At 40.1% G+C, this 19,475-nt stretch overlaps 1 protein-coding gene across 8 annotated transcripts in view; it reads right to left on the bottom strand.

Annotated features, from left to right (window-relative positions):
• Positions 1-12,902, bottom strand: part of LOC130550080 (neogenin-like) — a 71,516-nt gene extending 58,614 nt beyond the window's left edge. For 5 of the 8 annotated variants that reach the window (XM_057327432.1, XM_057327434.1, XM_057327431.1 and 2 more), the window contains exon 1: positions 12,411-12,902. In XM_057327432.1, coding sequence (XP_057183415.1) covers positions 12,411-12,486 — 76 coding nt within the window. In that variant the 5' untranslated portion in view covers positions 12,487-12,902. The remainder of the gene's footprint in view (positions 1-12,410) is intronic. The other 3 variants (XM_057327430.1, XM_057327433.1, XM_057327427.1) reach the window with 2 other exon arrangements.
• Positions 12,903-19,475: the final 6,573 nt, after the last annotated feature.

The following is a 19,475-nucleotide window of genomic DNA, read 5'->3' as shown; positions in this document are numbered from 1 at the left end:
ACTGTTTATGATCCAGAGACTGCGCATGGGTTATGCAACAAAACTTTGTCTTTACAGCGTTACATGTTAAGTTTGGAGTGTTATATTGAACATTTTTTCTATAGTTATTGATAAAGGTGTATCGTATATCGTCATGGTTTTATCACCCAGCCCTATCAGACTAGACATATGCCCGGTTAACCGAAAATATATATCACGTGATTTCTGCACAACTTGTGAGTGAAGTAGGGTAAAATGCTGCTGCATCCGAAAACCAGAGGGCACTCTCGTGCAGAAACTCCAAATACGCACTGCAGAAGAAGACCATAACACACGTAGTAGTAGGAAATGCCTATCTCCTCAAGCAGATCCTCAAGCCTCCTCAGGTATTTTTATGATAATAAAGTATATTTATAATGATCATGTTTGACGGGTGTTGCTTTTTCAAATGCACATTATAAGCGACTCAAACTCGCACTGCTTTTAGATCGAGCAGCATTTCTACTGATCCCAGAGACGTGCTTCACAGACAAGCTACGCATCAATAAAATAAACGATACTTTGCATTATCGCAGCCAGCTCGGTTTCAGCAGGGTTTGGTGGTAACCGCAGTTAACCAGGCACATGTCTATATCAGACGTATAATTACAAATTACAGCAGTGATGGGTCTTCCCCCTAAAGATGAACTGATATCAGCCGGAGTCTGTCAAGCTGGACAATTCTCTTCATTATTACAAACCCTCACCCCACCAAACCAAAGATCAATTACTACGAATTCATTTAAACAATTTTAGGAGCAAAAGAGCCAGATATACAGAAACAAACAACATTTACATTAAGCCACTTGGCAGACGCTTTTATCCAAAGTGACTTCCATTGCATTATACAATACATTTGTATCACAGTATGTGTCACAGTAACGTCATGCTCTAACCACTGAGCTACAGGAAAGCTAAACGGTATTGAATATTTAATGTTTCAATCTAACGTTGGTTTGTTGTATTAAAGGGTTTAACAGAAGACTCTACAGAGTGCTTTTGTGGCAAAACACATCAGACATTGTCCAAGTAAAGTTTCATCCGAGTTGAATGTTTAACTGCCCTGAAACATCTCTTCAAGCGTGATCACATGGACAGAAAGGCTGTAATGGGCTCTGGAGTGAAACCATTAGCAGGTAGATGAGAAATCAGGTGCTGTAAGAGCCCAGAAGGTACACCATCATCAAATTAAACCAATTAATCACTGTTTTATGGACAGCTACGCTTCTCGTACATTATTCATGGCCTCATTCTGCGTAACCCAACAGCATTTAGTGAAGAGGGTGAACAGCATTGAAACCCATCCTGGACACACAACAGATGTCCACTTTCTCAAGACAAATCATCATATAATCCACATAATGATGCAGTCGAGCGTCTCACACGCTAACCAAGTCTGAACTCAAGTGGACAACTGAACCCTTGTCTCTCTGAAAACACACCTGCCTCGCAGGAACATTTTTAAACCTCTGACTGCATGGTTCTCTAGCTCGTGTGCATACGATGTGCGGTTGGGTTACTTCATCTGCAGGTTCTGTTCTGCTGTCAACAACACAAATCCTGAACCCTCAATCCCAACATTCTTCACAGACGCGTCTCAAAAGAAAACCAGAGAGGAGCAATAACTAGCAGCAAGAAATCTCTATTCACCCACACCACAGAAGAAATAATCCAGTGTGACCCACGTCTTTCAAAGCAATGACCCGTCTCAAGAAGAGTCTGACAGAGTCAAATGTTATATTCAGAAGGACAAACATGTCTTCTCAAAGCAAACAGTAAGGATTCAACTAAATCCTACTGGAATTTTCCATTCTTTTCACAGCCAAAGTTTCTGAAGATCTCCTAAAGACCAAACCACGAGACTTTGACACACAAACACAAACTAAAGATTCACGGCTGTGAATGGGAGCACATGTTCTCCCATCGGTTTGTTTCCTTTTTTCAATTATTGGTAAAAATAGCAATCATTCTATTAATGCAAATCCAGCATCCAGCACATGCACTGTTCCAGGGGAAAAGGACCTCTGTTTCGTCACGGTAATCCATGCTTTAAAAAATGCTGCGAAACTTGTACGAATGCTGAGGGAGTGTATTTTGCATAGAAATACTACGTTATACATCCAGCTTGTTTTTTCAAGAATGTTTTGTAATTTGTAATGAATCTAAAATTAAATTCAAAAACTCAACTTCACACAGTTCATCTCTCCAACAACACATGACCTCTGTGACACATTTCTCTCTGTAAGTACACACGATGTTTATTTCTCACAGTGACTCTAACGGTGAAGATTTGTAAAACTGACTCACATGCTACAGACAACACACACACTCACACACACACACACACACAGAATGTGTGCGGCTGTCAGACAGCTGCAGGCAGAGAGAAAATGACCGAGACCGCGCGTGCATGTGTGTCATAGATTTGCCCTGGGGTCCTGTAAATGAGATCACAGTGTTGATATCCCACCAGCAGACAGATGAAGGGTCAAATGCATGCTGTAAAAATGTCATTCAATCATTCTGCATGACACTGCTGAGGATTAAGCTTGCTTTCAACATCACACACACAGCTAATGAGAGAGAGAGAGAGAGCGAGAGAGAGAGAGAGAGAGAGAGAGAGAGAGAGAGAGAGAGAGAGAGAGAGAGAGAGAGAGAGAGAGGACGAGGAAGAGAGAGGAGAGGAGAGAGAGAGAGAGAGATGACGAGAGAAGAGAGGTGAGAGGGGAGAAGAGAGAGAAGAAGAGGTGGGATGAGAGAGAGAGAGAGAGAGGCGGGGAGAGAGAGAGAGGGGGAGAGAGAGAGACAGAGAGAGAGAGAGAGAGAGAGAGAAGAGAGAGAAGAGGAGAGAGAGGGAGAGAGAGGGGGAGAGCAGAGAAAACAGAGACGAGAGAGACAGAAAGAAATGAGAGAGAGAGAGAGGAGAGAGAGAAGAGACAGCGAGAGAGGGAGAGAGAGAACAGAGAGAGGACAAGAACAGAGAGAGAGAGAGAGACAGAGAGCGAAGAGAGAGAGGCGAGTCGAGAGGGGGAAGAGAGAGAGAGGGAGGAAGAGAGAGAGAGAGAGAAGGGGGGAAGGGAAGGAGAGAGAGAGAGAGGAGAGAGAGGGAGAGAGAGAGAGGAGGGAGGAGAGAGAGAGAGGTGGAGGAGAGAGGAGAGGGGAGGGGGGAGAGACGAGGAGAGGAGAGAAGAGAGTAGAGAGAGAGAGAGAGAGAGAGGGGAGAGGAGAGAGGAGAGAGAGAGAGAGAGAGAGAGAGAGAGAGAGAGAGAGAGAGAGAGAGAGAGAGACTTTAACACACCTTTATTTTAAAAACATTATTATAACCATACTTTCACAATTATTTACTTATAACAAAAAAAAAACTTGCATATTTCCTTTTTTCAAATTACCACATTTGCGTATATCCCCATACAATAACTTTAAATAGAAACCTCATTTAAACGTGTTTAACAGTTACAAAAACTCATTAATATAATTCCAATTCATTTTCATCATTCACTGTGCATAAGACATCATTCAAAGCCCAGATTTCAATAAATCCGTCCAAGTTGTTTGTCAATTTAAAATATGCAAATTCTGCTTTAATTCTATTTGCTATAAGTGCCTTTAAAACCACCTCAGGACCTACTTCCCCTTCTCCCTTTAATTTCATTTTCTGTGTTAACCATATTGCCATCTTTGCCCCTTCTATTACAAAGTTAATTAACAAGATTTTTTTCCTGTCTGATGCAATATATTTTGGTCCAAAGATGAATAATTCATTATTAAACTCTGCCCCCAAATTCCTAACCCACTCTTTTAAAATCTGAAGCAATCCTCTTAACCTTGAACAATTTAAAAACAAATGATCTATTGACTCATCAGTAGGGATGTAACGATTCACCGTGAGCCGGTTGAAAATCGGTTATAATAAGCGACGATTCAAATCGGTTGAGGCTTGAACTGAATCGCAATACATTTTTTGAACAGCAGGGGCCGCTATTTTCACTGCAAACCTAAACGTGGATGCTGATATTTCTTAAATGCAAAAAAATCCAAGAAAAGCACAGACAGTATTAGTTTGTTTATATTAAAGAGACTTTTTCTATTATTAATTTGTTATAAATTTGCAGTTTAGTTTTGTTATTTGAAATAAAACATTATTTTATCATACAAAGAAACGTGAAGCATTTAAGAAATAATGCAAGGTAAGTTGTTCATTTCTAATTTGTTTCAACTTATTTTTTCAAAATAAATCGTGAGTAAATCGTGAATAAATCGCATCGTGAGATCAGAATCGTGACTCGCATCGCATCGTGAGCTGAGTGAATCGTTACATCCCTACTCATCAGTACCACAAAAAGGACATTCTTTCCCTACAGTGGGGTCAATGTGTGCCACGTGTCTGTTTGTAGCTATTGCCCAGTGTATAACTCTCCATTGGAGATCTGCAGTGCGTTTCTCAATAGGGAGTTTATACAGGGACCTCCAACAGCCTCTAGGGCAGTGGTCACCAACCCTGCTCCTGGAGATCGACCGTCCTGAAGATTTCAGCTCCAACCCCAATCAAACACACCTGAACTATCTAATCAAGGTGTTCAGGTTTGCTTGATAATGACAGACAGGTGTACTGAAGCAGGGTTGGAGCTGCAGTCTGCAGGACGGTCGATCTCCAGGAGCAGGGTTGGTGACCACTGCTCTAGGGGATGAAACTGGCCCAAACATTCCTGACCACTTTGTCTCTTTGCAGTCTTTGAGTAAGTTATAATGTGACACTTTCACACAAATATTATAAAGTGCCTTTTTTGAAGCGGTCTCAAAACCATCAAGCACAGGGGTCCTGAAATTTAGAATAGATCCTTTCAATGGCTCCTCATCAATCGCTGCTGAAATTTCCACAAGCGGAAAAAGACTCTCTCTGTTCGGTTCAGGAACTTCTTCCTCCTCTGGGCTTTGTCCAAAGACAGAAGGTAAAGCTGTAACAATTCCATCCATTATTCTCTTCATGATCCTTGTCGACTTGACACCTGTCATGTTGCACATTTCTTCTGGACTTTTCCAGTTTGCTCCATTCTTTAAATCAGCAATTCTTGTACAGCCCGCTGTTGCCATTACGTTCTGTATGCTCCTGGACTCCAGTGCCTGTACTTGTATCATCGGATTATTAAAAAGAGGTTCATTCTCCATCCAAAGTCCAATGATTGAAAAATCTCTCTTAACTTTAAAAGAAGAAGTCCATGCTCTCAAAACAGTTTTGTAGAATGGGGAAACCTCCCTCAAGTCCATGCTAGCCAGTTTAATTAAAAACAGTTGCACATCATACTTAAAATTTTTCATTTTTTTCAACACAGCACACGCTGTATCAGCCCAGCATGGTTCCGCATACAGCAATCTTTGAGCTGCTTGAAGCCTGAATGTCTTTATCCTGTTCTCAATGTCAATCAGGCCTTGTCCTCCCTCTTGAATAGGTAGGAAAATTACAGCAGATTTTTTCCAATGCTGTCCATCCCAGAAAAAGTCAATTAACTTTCTTTGTAGCTCTTTAACAACACTTTCTGTGTGGTCTATGACATTCATTTTATGCCATAACGCAGAAGCAGCCAGATTGTTTGTGACCAATACCCTGCCCCTATAAGATAGCTGAGGTAGCACCCACGACCATCGAGACAACCGATCACTAATTTTTTCCACCATACCCTCCCAATTTTTTTTCCTAAATTGCTCTGTTCCTAAAAACACTCCCAACATCTTCAGACCCTCTCTACCCCATTTAAGTCCCCCTGGAAGCACATGAGGGGTTTTACCCTGCCAATCTCCTAACAAATATCCCTCACTCTTTTCCCAGTTTACTCTGGCTGACGAAGCTTTTTCATAAATATTTAAAACATTTGTTAAATTCAAAACATCTGTATCACTTCTTATAAAAACAGTTATATCGTCAGCATAGGCAGAAATCGTAATTGGCCTATTTTCACAGCCATCTATCATAAACCCCTGCAATTTCTCTTTAAGTTTATATATTAAAGGTTCAATGGCCAAAACCGTATAACTGTCCTGATAAAGGACATCCTTGCCTTATACCTCTATGAACTAACACTGTATAGCTTAGCCCACCTCCAACCTTTAACAGTGCAGAAGCTCTAATGTATAACAGTTTTATCCAAGCAGTGAAAATCTCACCAATACCAAATGCATTAAGTGTTTTAAATAAATAAAAATGATCAACCTTATCAAAAGCTTTCTCTTGATCAATTGACAGAAAATCTATATCCTCATTACTAGCATTTGCTAAATCCATTACATCATGCACAAGAAAAAGATTATCCATTATAGTTGGCACACAATACGTTTGAAAATCATTAATAACATACTCTAAACATTTTTTTAATCTATTTGAAAGACATTTAGCAAGAATTTTGTAATCAGTACACAATAAGGCTACAGGTCTCCAGTTCTTTAACAGACCAAGATCACCTTTTTTAGGTAATAGGGATAAAACCGCTCTTCAACAACTTATTGGCAGTTCCTTTTTTTTGAGATATTTTAAGAACTTCAAGTAAATCCTCTTTTAAAAGAGTCCAAAATTGTTTATAAAACTCAGATGGAAGTCCATCAATGCCAGGAGACCGACCATTGGAAAGTTTCTTTACAGCCTCTGATATTTCATCTACTTGAATATTGGCGTCAAGCCATTGTCTCTGATCATCCGTGAGCTTTGGCAAATTTCTTAGAAGGTCATCCGTACAATTAGTGTCACAGTCTCTTGCTTCTGAATAAGTCAGTATAAAAATCTCTTGCGTGGTTTCTCATTTCCTTTGGATTAGTTGTTAAAGTCCCATCTGGTAGTATCAAATGTAACATAAGTTTTCTTCCTCCTTCTTTCTTCTCCAAATTAAAAAAAAAGAACTTGGAGCATCTACTTCTCATATTGAAGAATAACAGGCTCTTATCAAAGCTACTTTTGCTCTTTCATTGAACAGAGATGCCAGAACAGTCTTTTTTCCTTTTAATTGTTCCACTTCTTCTGAATTCTCTTCAATAATTCCTTCTTCAATTTCAGTGATTTCTCTCTCAAGTGTTTTAATTGTGTCCTTTACAAGTCTATTTGAGTGAGCTGTATAATTCTGACAAAAAATTCTTATTTGTGCTTTTCCAACATCCCACCATTGCGCTAAATCTTCATAGTCACTTTTTTGTTCTTGCCATCTAGACCCAAACTTTTCACAAAATACAGAGTCATGTAATAGTTTTAGATTAAAGTGCCAATAATAACTACAATGCTGTGACTTTTTTAAACTCATTTCTATCATGCACAAATGGTGATCAGAAAAACCATTTGGACAAATATTAGCTTTTAAAACTCTATTAGAAAATGTTTTACTTATATACACCCTATCCAACCTTGCAGCACTAATATGGTCATGTGAGGCTTTAACCCATGTAAATTGCTTCACTGTTGGATGTTTTACCCTCCAAACATCAAATAAATCAAATTTTCTTATAATGCTGCTTAACAAATTAGCAGACTGGGGATACGGTTCTTCGCTATTTCGGTCTAGTGTAAAATCTAAAGTACAATTTCAGTCCAACCTCCAAGAACTATACATGCATCACCGTCATTATTTTTTAATTCACTAGATAATAAAAAGTCTACTCTTTCTACTAGGGATGTGCACGAATATTCGAACATTCGATCCGCAATAACTATTAGAATATTAAAAATGCTATTTGAATATTCCTATTTTTCATAAGAATAAAACTGCGTCACCACAAGGTTAAGTTACCGTTACAGAAGACCTTAGAGTCAGGTCTTATTTAACGCTTCTTCACTTCTTCTGTAATGATTTTTTAATGTACAGAAAATATAAAAAATCATTTGTATGTGTTCCTAAATCTTTGTTCACTCAGATTGCAAGCTCTTTAAATATTTTAAGTTTACACACTGGATGCCTGGATCGCTTTTTATGCTCGGCTCACATCACCATATTAAAATGTTTCAAAACTGGTGAGCCACAGAATTCGTTAACATTACATTAGGTATAAAAATATCAACGTAATATTAAATGATTAACAATAATGCATTTATTACCATTACTTGTTTGCAGCGGTTGTTCTTAGTAAATTTATATTCGTTCGTTAAAAATATATTAAGTAATGCTAATTTCAACAACTTGAAACATGAAAATGTACATTTCACTGCAACAAATGTTAATGAATTTGGCCTTAACATAAGACTGGCACATTTTTACATACCCAAAAGTAAGAATTTTCCTTCTAGAAGTTCAAATAGGGTCGTCGCCTTCAAGTTACAGCCTGTATATAAATTTGCACGGATGCTTTTTTTGTTTGTTTTAAAACGCGCTGTAATTCCTTACCTTAGTTTAAATAAATAGGCCTACCTTATTTATTGATGCAAATCCAATGCAAAGCTAAACAAGACAGACACTGACCATGAACGACATAGAAAACAATATTTATATAAAGATGACGGTCACGTAATCAGGGAATCAAGCACTATGGCTCCGTCTTTGTTGCGGGGTATTTTTTAGGATCTTAACAGTCGGCATGAGATATCAAGCCCATTTACTTTATTTATGATCAACATTATAAACAATAAAGCCAGATATTCTTGTCAGATCTGGGTTTTGTTTCCGGGAGTTAGAGAAGAGCAGCGCGTTTTCTCCGCTGTTGGCTTGTTAACCATCGGCTTGTTGAACAGACTTTCACCAGAGTAAAATAGACCTATATGCTTGTTTTTCTTATCAAGAACATGTAAAACAAAAAAAACAAGATAACCATATATCACAGACTGTCAATATACGTTGCGTTTTGTTAAGTCCGTTTTCTGCAGTTTTTATGTATTTTTTATGCAGTTTTTATGTATTTTCTATTTTTTCAACATAAAAAATGATATACAGGATATAATATTAATGCATTATGAATATTTAATGATAATTATAAGCTTGATGTGAAATTGTGACTAAATAAAAACGTAACAAATTACATCACTATTAACTTAATTTAAATAAACCAATATTCGAAATATTCATTTTTTATGAGCTCAAATATTCGAATATGAAATTATTGAAAAATGCCCATCCCTACTTTCTACTCCATTGTTCGGTGAGTAGATATTAATAAAAAGTAAAAGAAACCCCATTACCTCTGCCTGTACAACCAAATTCTACCTTTAACTATCTCATAGAAGGATATATTAATCATATTAAGTTTTTTTGAAAATAGCTTTGCAACACCTCCACTTAAATTAGAGCCATGGTTTAGAAAAATCTTCCCCTCCCACCACATTTTCCATTCTATTTCATTACTTAAATCGCTATGGGTTTCTTGTAAAAAAATAATATCCATATGTTTATTTTTAATCAATTCATTCAAAGCAGCTCTTTTTCTGTAATTCCTTCCCCCATTGATATTTATTGTCCCCATTTTTATGCTCTCCATAAGAAGTAAAAAAACAGAAAGACAAAACAGCAGAAACAAACAGGAAGAAGAAAACACCCCTTGTGACTTAATCATTGAATTACTTTTTAACCCATTTTCTTTCTTTTCATATTTTGTCACTATTTTTTTCAGTCTAAATCTTTTCCTTCGGCTCAGTTCTTCCAATCCTACACTCCTCTGTATTTTTACTGCTGACCTCAAGAATCTTTCAACATCAGGAAAAAAGTCTGAACATCAAAAGTTTTTCCAAAAGTTTTATCAAGGAATTCATTAATTTCTTTCACTGTATATAACTGACCATCACTACTCTGAGAAAAAGTGTCAGACATTCCTGAAAGACTATCATCATCATCATCATCCATCTCCTCCTCATCATCTCTATCAACAACCTTAGCATTATATTCATCACTGTTTCCAGTTTCATCTTCACGATGCACAACATTCACCTCAGCTTCCTTAACGTTCTCACAAACAGTGTCACGTTTTTCATCATTTGTTTTTTCGCAGCTTTTATCCTGATTAATCTGTGTTTCGTTGTTTTCTGATTCATCTCCCTTCCTTTCAGTTTCCCCTGATTTCTTTCCCTTCCCACCATCACTCTCTTTTGACCTACCTTACCATTTCATTTAACCCACTCGGCCCCGCTGTTTCATCTTCCAACTCATTATTTTCAGTGTTCGTTTTATGTGGACACGCATTTTTCTTGTGACCTATTTCTTGTATTCACCACATTCAAAACATTTTAAAACTTCCAGTACTTGCATAAAGCATGTAGGACTTGCCCTCATACATAACTCGAAAGGAAATGTCAAGAACCGCTGAATCCAAAAACATAAACACTTGACGTCTAAAAGATGTAACATGTTTCAATGACTCGCTTTTACATCCTAGTGGAACCATCTTAATTCCACTAGCGATTTTTTAGAGATTGTTATATGGCTCGATTGAGCCACCAACGGAGAAACAACTGTAAAAACGCCACTTACGCAATCAACCGACTGGTTAAGTTCCGTTCCTTTAGACAGCCTTATTCATCCGTGAGGCCGAAACAATGTTGCTATACCCCACCTGTTCGCCTATTGCCACAAGCACTTCTTCAACTGAGACGCCAGCCTCAGGTACACATCTAACTCCATGACGAAGCGAGAGAGAGGAGTCACCCTCACCTGAGTGAGACTCCATCTCAAACACCCGCCACGAGGCCAAACAAAGATCGAAACCACTCACCCAATACAAAACAAGAAAGAAAAACTTACAGACAGAAAAGGATAAACTCATATATCAAAACCAAAAAACTGAAAAAAAAACATTTAGATATTCCTCTCACCCGTGAGACACTCACACGCTCCACAAATGCCCACGCATGCGCACGCGAAAGAGAGAGAGAGAGAGAGAGAGAGAGAGAGAGAGAGAGAGAGAGGGAGAGAGAGAGATACAGATGTCTTCATTTGTGTCATTTACCTGCTGTGCCGGAAGCAATTATATCCAGACAACACATTGATGGTCATTCTCAGAGACGACAGACTGAACTTCTGCTGATGGACTCCTTTTTACACATTTCCATAAAACACAAATCTCCAGACATTTAAACACATCCAGATTCAAGAGTACTGAACAGACAAATACATCTAAAACCACCTCAACACATCACTATTATCTCTAACACAATCTGAAAACAAACACTGAAGATCACAATCCTCACGGTCCTCACATCACAAGCAAAAGAACAAATTCAGTTTGACATCAAGCCCACGGAAAACAATAACGTCACTAAAGTGCTTTGAATAGTGCGTTTACAAGAGGACTTTACATGAAGAGAGAGATAATTCTTAATACTTAAGAAGTCTGTTCATTTCTTTCATGTCCTGCATTCTGTCAACAACACTCGGTAAAGTTGTTTGTAATCCAAATAAAAAAACATGTTTCGAACCTAAAGTGGAAAGGGTGAATTCAGTCTGACCTCTAAAAAAACTATCTACATGTTCTTCTGCTGGTCACTTTCATGAAGACTATGTGTCAAGTTCAAGAAATGTCTATTCTAAAGTTGTTTCTCAAGACTCATCATCATTCATCAGTTGGGTTATGAAGTGTTATACTACTATCCTTGATTCTGAGACCTCAGAGAAACGTGTTTCAAATGAACAAAAAAAGAGCCTGTTTTTAGAAGAAAGCCATCATTAGTATCTGGAAACTGCGCACACCTACCACGATCTGCAATCTTTTATAAGACTTAAAAAACAGCAAAAATCATATAGAGACTTTTACAACTCAAGAAAACGTTCAGGTTGGAAGAAGTGATTAAAGAATAACGAGGAATTCACTTACCATCCCGTTACTACCCACTGATGGTTTTGCTAAAATCTCTCCTGTGATGTTGTATTTGGTTTCTGAAATTCACCTCAAGGCATTCTTAATGACACGACATGATCCTGATCTTCACGTGAATCAGATAGAAAATTCCCTTTCATCAATTCCAACAGTAAAAAAAGATTCTCGATGTGTACCTGACCCTGATCGTCATCCATTGCACTGACCCCTGTGCACTTCACCACACCAGAGGTCAAATCTCTTATTCTGATGAGCATGGATTACAAGTGCTCTCCATTCCAATGTCAAATGTTAAACACATTGTCTGCAGCATCTGATGAATTCCTTCCATGTAACATTACTATTCATTCATTCACTAATCTGTCATTCAGCATACAGTGACGTTACACTTACTACATCCCAGTCAACATGGTGCTGATTACCTTGTTACAGACACTTTGCATTACTATTTAACCTTTCCGTCACCAAACCTTATCTTTACACACTACAACTAGTCTACACACAATAATCAGCATGTGCAGAGAAGACTAGTTAATCCGAGTTATCTGGTTAGTGAAGAAGACAACTGGCATTTGTTTAATCAGAGGATGCGTTTCACACCCGCATCGAGCAGCGACAAAACTCACCTTTACTCGCTCCGCCGAACCGAAAAACGGTGAGACCCGCAAACAGCACGAGCAGTGCTCGTCCTCGCCCCGCCATCACTTTCTGAGGTAAAAAATAATAATAAATACACAAAACACACGCGAGTTATCCACCGTGATCTTCTCTGAGGTAAAGTTTGACTGACCGGAACCGGTTGAGCTGTTTTATACAAAAACGATCAACATTGTCCTGCAAGATTTCGCGCTCCGCTGGCGCCGAAAAATATACATTGATCTCCGGTAAGAGTCAAAGACGATACGGCAAGGGCTCCGGGTGTTTTCTTGAACTTAAAGAACAGAACGGGCTTTTCGAGGAGGTATTGAGGCAATCCACGGACGCCCGAACCGACTCCAATACACCAGCGGCTACAAGCGGACTGAAGACCGACCGGCGTTTCACTGAACGCGCGACGACAAGACGCGTTCAACAGATTTAACGACACCGTTACCGCAGTGGAGGATTCAACACGAGCAAACGTGTGAGAGTGGGCGCGAGCCCGCGAAAACCAGGAGCGGATTATCACGGGATTCTGGATCAAATCACAGCGTGCGCACGCGTTCAACCTCGAGTATCTTTTATTGTATTTACAAGATAACTTCTGATCAAATTTAAATTATATGACCTCTTGGTAAAATAATAACATTAAAATAACGCAGTTGTTAGTCATAAAATGCTTTAAAATAACGTGTTCTGTGATTAGCTATTGATTGTAGTGCCACCCGCTGGTTTTCATGATGAATGACATCTGGACGCAAGATTTCTTAAAGATTTCAAATATATTGTTCTTTAAACAAGACCTACTTTAAAAACAACGACATTATACTCGAAGAGAAATGACAAATTGAAGTTTTATAGTAACTTAACTTATAAGTACACGTTTACATATGGGGAGAAAATGTCTTTCTCCGGGGATTGTGTTTTTTTGCGCACGCACACACACACGTCTGGTTTACTATCTCCCTGGGGTCAGTCCATAGGCGTAATGCCATGGATCATAGAAACATTTTTGAATTTTTAGATTTTTAAAAAATATTGTTTTGTACGATTTATAAGCTTTTTTGCCCGTGGGGTTTGGGGTTTAGGTCCCCACCGGGATATAAAAACATGTACACACTCACACAATGAGCTCATATGTTTGAATAGGCTACATGAAAGCTGTATTTATTGATCCAAGGGCACAAAACTTCAGTGGGTTTTAAAGGATGAGCGTGTGCGTGCTCTTGAAGTGTAAGAGATGTCAATTGTAATGAAGTCGCTCTTAAATTACAGATGTCAACTGAGAGGCCAAAATATGACCATAGCTGAGGTGCACGTGGTTCATTGATCAGAGTCTTTGTGCTGTTAAAGGGGAAACTTTTGAATAAAAAGTCAGTGATGCACATCTCAGCTGAATCTTGACTTTTCCAATTATGAGCTTTCTACAAGAACAAGTGCTCTGAATGAAGCCACAATACAGCAAGCGGTGAATGTGATATGTATTAATTACATTCATTGCGTGATATTCATAATGACTGTGAACAAGCTTGTTACTGTCTGTAGTGTTCCGAGACACAAGGTTGAAGAAATGTTTAAAATATGATTTGATGTGTGATATTATACATCATATATACCCCAGTGAAAAACTCTTCTCTTCTGTGAAACAGGATGACATTTAAAGAAACGTGCTCTTCTGAAGGTGATGGAGACAGAATTAAAGCCTGTAGTTTACATTCACATTATGAACAGACTTCAATTAGCAGTGACAAAAAAACAAGAAAACAGCTTGTGTGACTCCACAGTGTGGAAATGACTCCAAAAATCTGACAGATGGAGAATTGACACTGAAAATCAGTTTATTTGCTGTCGGAGCGGAAAGCAGGATAAGATGTTGTGAAGACAGACGCTGTACAAGATGATTTTCTTCTATTGAATCAATGCAATAGTGAAGAACGAAGAACAGCTGTGGGGCTGTCAGAAATTAATTGTCAAAAAATACCAGTGATGATGATATTATTGTAATGTTGTGATGACTGTATATACTTTTTAAATTATCTTTCATTTAATTTTGCTTACATACTGAATATTTTGTTTGTTGTTATTATTAAAAATAAAAATAACAGCTTTCCTGCGGCTCAGTGGTTAGAGCATGGCACTAGCAATGCCAAGGTCATGGGTTCGATCCCAGGGGATTGCAGTCGGAAACAATTTTTTTTTATAATGCAATGTAAGTCACTTTGGATAAAAGCGTCTGCCAAATGCATAAATGTAAAAATAATATGTTTCTATTCGCAGGTTTTAATTGCGCGTGTCTAATTGTATTTTTTCATTAGTTCTAACATTTTTTGTGTATACTAATGCAACCTCTTAAAACAGTATAGATCATTGTCACATGACCTCATCGTCCTGATTGATCCGTTTTGATCATTCTGGAATAAATACAGTCAATGTACAGTTTGTAAAACTGATGTGTGTGTGAAGCAGCAGTCGGATTTCTCTTCTTCCCTCCAGAGGTGACCGGTGTAAATCCCACTCTGGCCAAAATCACGGGATAATCACGGATTACTGCACAGTAAGAAAACATCATCAGATTTAATGTGATCAGGGTGAGATGTGAAAAAGCTTTTACTTGGAGACAGATCATAGGATTTGAGTGTGAAAGATCACACACGTGCCGTGTGGACATCACTCAGACACACTGTAAATTTAAATTTATTGAAAACACACAAAGACTTGAAGTATGCTGCACACGTGATGAAATATACTGACGTCCATTTACTTTCATTCTGAATGTAATGCTCAACATCTCTCAAACATGAAGAAAATAACGCAGGTGTGGAAAGAAAGTAAAGAGATACTGTACTTCATGTTTCTGTATGAAATGAAATCATGGCAAGAGGACTTGGATTGAATTTGCAGCGGCTGCTCCTGTCATTAATTATACACAGTGTGAATTTGGCATCGATGCATGTCCCCGAAAAAATTCACCTGTCAATCAAAGTGACCCAGAGAACACACAATCACCTGATAATGGAGGACACTGATTGGATTGTTTCTTGTGCTGGTGCAGGTTTAGATGCTGGGATGTAATCTGTTGTTTATTGTAGCTATGTTCATTATGGGATTCCTTTTGTGCCAATAAAAATGAACGCAAACTTTTAAAAAACGAACAAAATTATACAATCAGAAAGAAAAAAAACACTTTGATAATGAAAACAATAAACTCAGTTGCAAGAATGTGACTTGATTTTCAAATAAACTGCTATTTTTCTTAACAATTTTCTAAGTTTCGTTTTTGCAAATAATAGTTTTGAATTCGCTGCTAGATTTTTCATTTGCGCTTTCCGAGTTTTCGTTTACGCTTGTCAATTTTTCGTTCGCCTTTCTGGCACAAATCTCACGTGTAGGCAGGACTTCTGGCCGTTTTACGCTGATTGGCTAGTGAGTTTTTGATTGATAGCTCCCTGACAAGCAAGTCGAACTTGACACTTGCACGCAGCTTGTGTTTCTCTATGCTATACTCGATCCTAGCTCCGCACCGCAAGTCTCCATGTGCGTTCGCAAGTGCACTTCGCAGCAACCTGCCAAAAACCAAAAACCAAAAAGGTTGTTGTTTTAGGTTTCAAAATTGGTGTTGAAAATTAATATTTACTAATGTAAAAAGAAAAACAAGAAGAAATACATTATCATTGTATTTTAATAGTAATATAAATATAGTATTATCCCACTTTATTATTTTGTTTATTGTTCATTAAAAAGTAACTACTTTTTACTTTTATTTTTAATAGGAAATATAATTTGTCACACTATGTGCAACGTGAGCACCAAACCGAATCTCCAGGTGCTCTCTTGAGAACCAGATAGAAAAACTTATGTGCAACCCTGAACATAGGGCATGACGTCAGCTTCACACTCTTTAATTATCATGGTGACGATTTTAGATTATTTTAGCATTTTATTTTATAGTAACAGATTTGGAATGCATTTGGAAATATCATATTCTATACCTATTTGGTTATGCATTTAATGCATTTGCAGACAGACACTGTAAGTGTTCTGCATTCTGTGTTCCAGAAGTTCATGAACTTCTATGCAATATACCAAACGCTCCCTTACCGTTCATTTCTAAAATACATTTGATTAATAATGTTGCATCAAATATATTAAAATTGTTACCTGAGAACGTGGTGGATCCAGAGGCGTATTAAGACCTCATGGTGCCCCTGGGCAACAGCCCCAGAGGTGCCCCCCATCCACCCACCTACCCACATGCAAGAATCCACTCATTAAAAGATGTATATATTAAAATATTTTTCTCAGCAATTTACAGAAAGCTGGCACTAGATAATTTGGGCGATGAGGGTCCGATAGGCTTCTTTGATGCTGGAGCGTTAGACTTGTGGGCGTCGGAGATGCGGGTAGGCTGAAAGGGTTAGGTATGGTTGGATGAGAAACTGTAGATGTAGTGTCCTCTTTTTGTTTGATGGGTCTTGCTGTGCTTGATGAAATAGGAGATTGATTCGGTGTCTAAATTGAAAGGTCTTTTTGGGTTGAACTGGAAGTGGTGGAGAGTTCCGAGCATCTTCACCTGTAGGCGTCGGAGATGTGGGTAGGCTGAGAAGGTTGGCTGTGGTTGGATGGGATACTGTAGATTGAAGATATAGAATCCTCCTTACGTTTGATCGGTCATGCTGTGCTTGATGGAATAGGAGATTGTTAGGTGTCTAGTTTGAAAGGTCTGAGATGATTGTGTGGAGTTTTGGGTTGAAGCTGGAGGTGGTGAAGAGTTCCGAGCATCTTAACCTGTAGGCGTCGGAAATGCGGGTAGGCTGAGAAGGTTGGGTATGGTTGGATGGGAGACTGTAGGTTGAAGATTTAGATGTAGTGCCCTCTATGTCCGCACCTGCCAGAATCTGCATCCTTATGTTGCTGGAGACAGGGGTGGTTCCAGAACCGAGGCATTGATAGGCACCGGCATGGGAGCTGCTGAAGCCAATGAAAAGAGGGCGGGCCTGTGTCAGAGAGGCATCTTCACGCTAGCGGCAGCATCCAGGGTGGGGGCTTGAGGAAGGATAGGCCGTAGGCTTGGGGGAGGGAAGGAAAGCTGGAAGCCAGGGCCTGTGACGTTAACGGAGTAAGCCTCACGTTAGTTGTCGATGGCGGTGCCGCTGGCCACGAGCTTGGCGTAGTGAAGGGGAATGAGTGGATGTGTTCTGGAACCGCCGGTGGAGGCCAGCTCGCGTTGTACTGGCGTTGAAGGTAATGGGGGCAGAAAAAAAGTTCCTTGGAAGTTCCGAGCTGGAAAGCAGCGGGCGGCTGTAGCTGATCATCTGAGGCGTGGACCAGACTTGCCGACGGCCTGCTGCGGTGGTCTGGAGGTGGAAAGCCTTGCCTTGCCGCGGAGGTGGAAGGCCCTGACTGGGCTCGAGAAGATCTGGAAGCCCGGTTCGGCTCATCTGCAGCTTTCGGCTATGAAGCGGAGATCGAAGGCGGGCCTCTGTTTGCAGGGAGACATAGATGCTGTACAGCTCTGCCTTGCTCATCCACCTGCTGAGGTTGACGTCCTTATTGGACAATGCTTGCAGTAAGCTCATGATGGTCCACTTCCCAATGGCTGGGATTTTAGCAAATGATTCCAGGGTGATTGGTTTTCTGGGGTCTGGGCTGGGCTCTTCAATGCCTTTGATGAGTATCAATGTCTGAGAGCTGGCTATTGCTGGGGAGGGTGAGTCATATATGATTTTGTGAAATTTTGTATTTCCACTTAGGTACCCTTTAATGGAGCTGGATGGAGGTTTTAAGTGGTGCTGAGGTCCAGAGCGAGGGCGTTTGGTGGGATATCATCGGGGCAGCATATGCCAGCGTGAAGGGAGGGCGGGCCTGAGGAAGAGAGAGAAGGAAGGAAGGCTGTTGCTGGAGCTGATGGCGGAGGCAGCCTCGCACTTAGTTCGGCTCCTGGCGCGAAGCAGAAAGAAGAAGGGGAGGATATATGGCCAGGGCTTGTTCTGCTAGTGGAGGCATCCTCACGCTAGGTTCAGCTCCTGGGGCAGAGGTGGAGAAAAAGTTGTGAGGGTAGGCAGCCAGGCCATGTGCCCTAAACGGAGGCAGCCTCACATTTGGGCCGGCTCCTGGGGCAAAGCTGGAAGAAAAGTCAAGAGGCAAGGAAACCAGGGCCTGCGCCACTAGCGGAGGCAGCCTCACGCTAGAGTTTGACTGAGGGGCAGCGGGCCATGGACGAAGCAGAATATTAAAAGAGGAGGAGCTAAGATTGGTCTTTGCCACCAGCGGAAAGCGTGCTCGTGCTGCTGCGGTGGCTTGAGGCGGTGTGGGCCGGCATGGCGCTGGGAAAGTTGTGGTGATGGGCTCGGCTGGGTGGAGAAGCGGTCGGGTGTTAGCAGCGGCAGGGTCTGAGGCACGGCCCAGGTTTGCCATTGGCCTGCTACTGCTTTTTCTTGAGGGCAGGAGCGGGGGTTTGATCTGGACATGGTTGTGATTAAATGTCATCTCGTGTAGCCGGAACCTGATACTGAAAATCTGGGGACTTGTTCGCTTTCTGGCCGGGGACCACCCGAGAGCCCATGTGACTGGCAGGTATGCGATGATGTTTAGTTTCGCATGGCAAGTTTGTGAGCATGGAAATGGCACAGAACCCTCTGAGAATGCAAAAGGTCTGTTTTGAAAAGGTTAAAACAACCATTACGAATTTGCGTTGATCATGATGAAGTCTTGTGTAGGTGATACCTGTGCTTGCAAATGGAGTTTCGCCAGTGTTTATATGATGCCTGGCTTTATGCGCGAGCAGAGAGACGCGGAGAGTGAGCATGTTACCTTCACCCAAACGTTCTCAATAAAATACTGTCATATCTTGAAATTGCTGTCGGCACTGTGTGAGTTTAAGGATTAATGATTCTGGAGTTAACCTTTGCTGCTGGGGTCAAGAGTCCAAGATGCGGTTGTGTTCAGGTTGGCAGGCGAGAGACGAGGGAGATATTGCGGTTAAGCAAACGGTCAAATATACTGATGCATACCGCTGTTTGCGTTAACTTAAGTAACGGCTGTGAGCATTATTT

This window comes from Triplophysa rosa, unplaced genomic scaffold (genome assembly GCF_024868665.1).
Source record: "Triplophysa rosa unplaced genomic scaffold, Trosa_1v2 scaffold232_ERROPOS241259, whole genome shotgun sequence".
Taxonomy (NCBI): Eukaryota; Metazoa; Chordata; class Actinopteri; order Cypriniformes; family Nemacheilidae; genus Triplophysa; species Triplophysa rosa.
The sequence above is the reverse complement of the archived record's forward strand: the minus strand, read 5'-3'. Positions and strand labels throughout refer to the sequence as shown.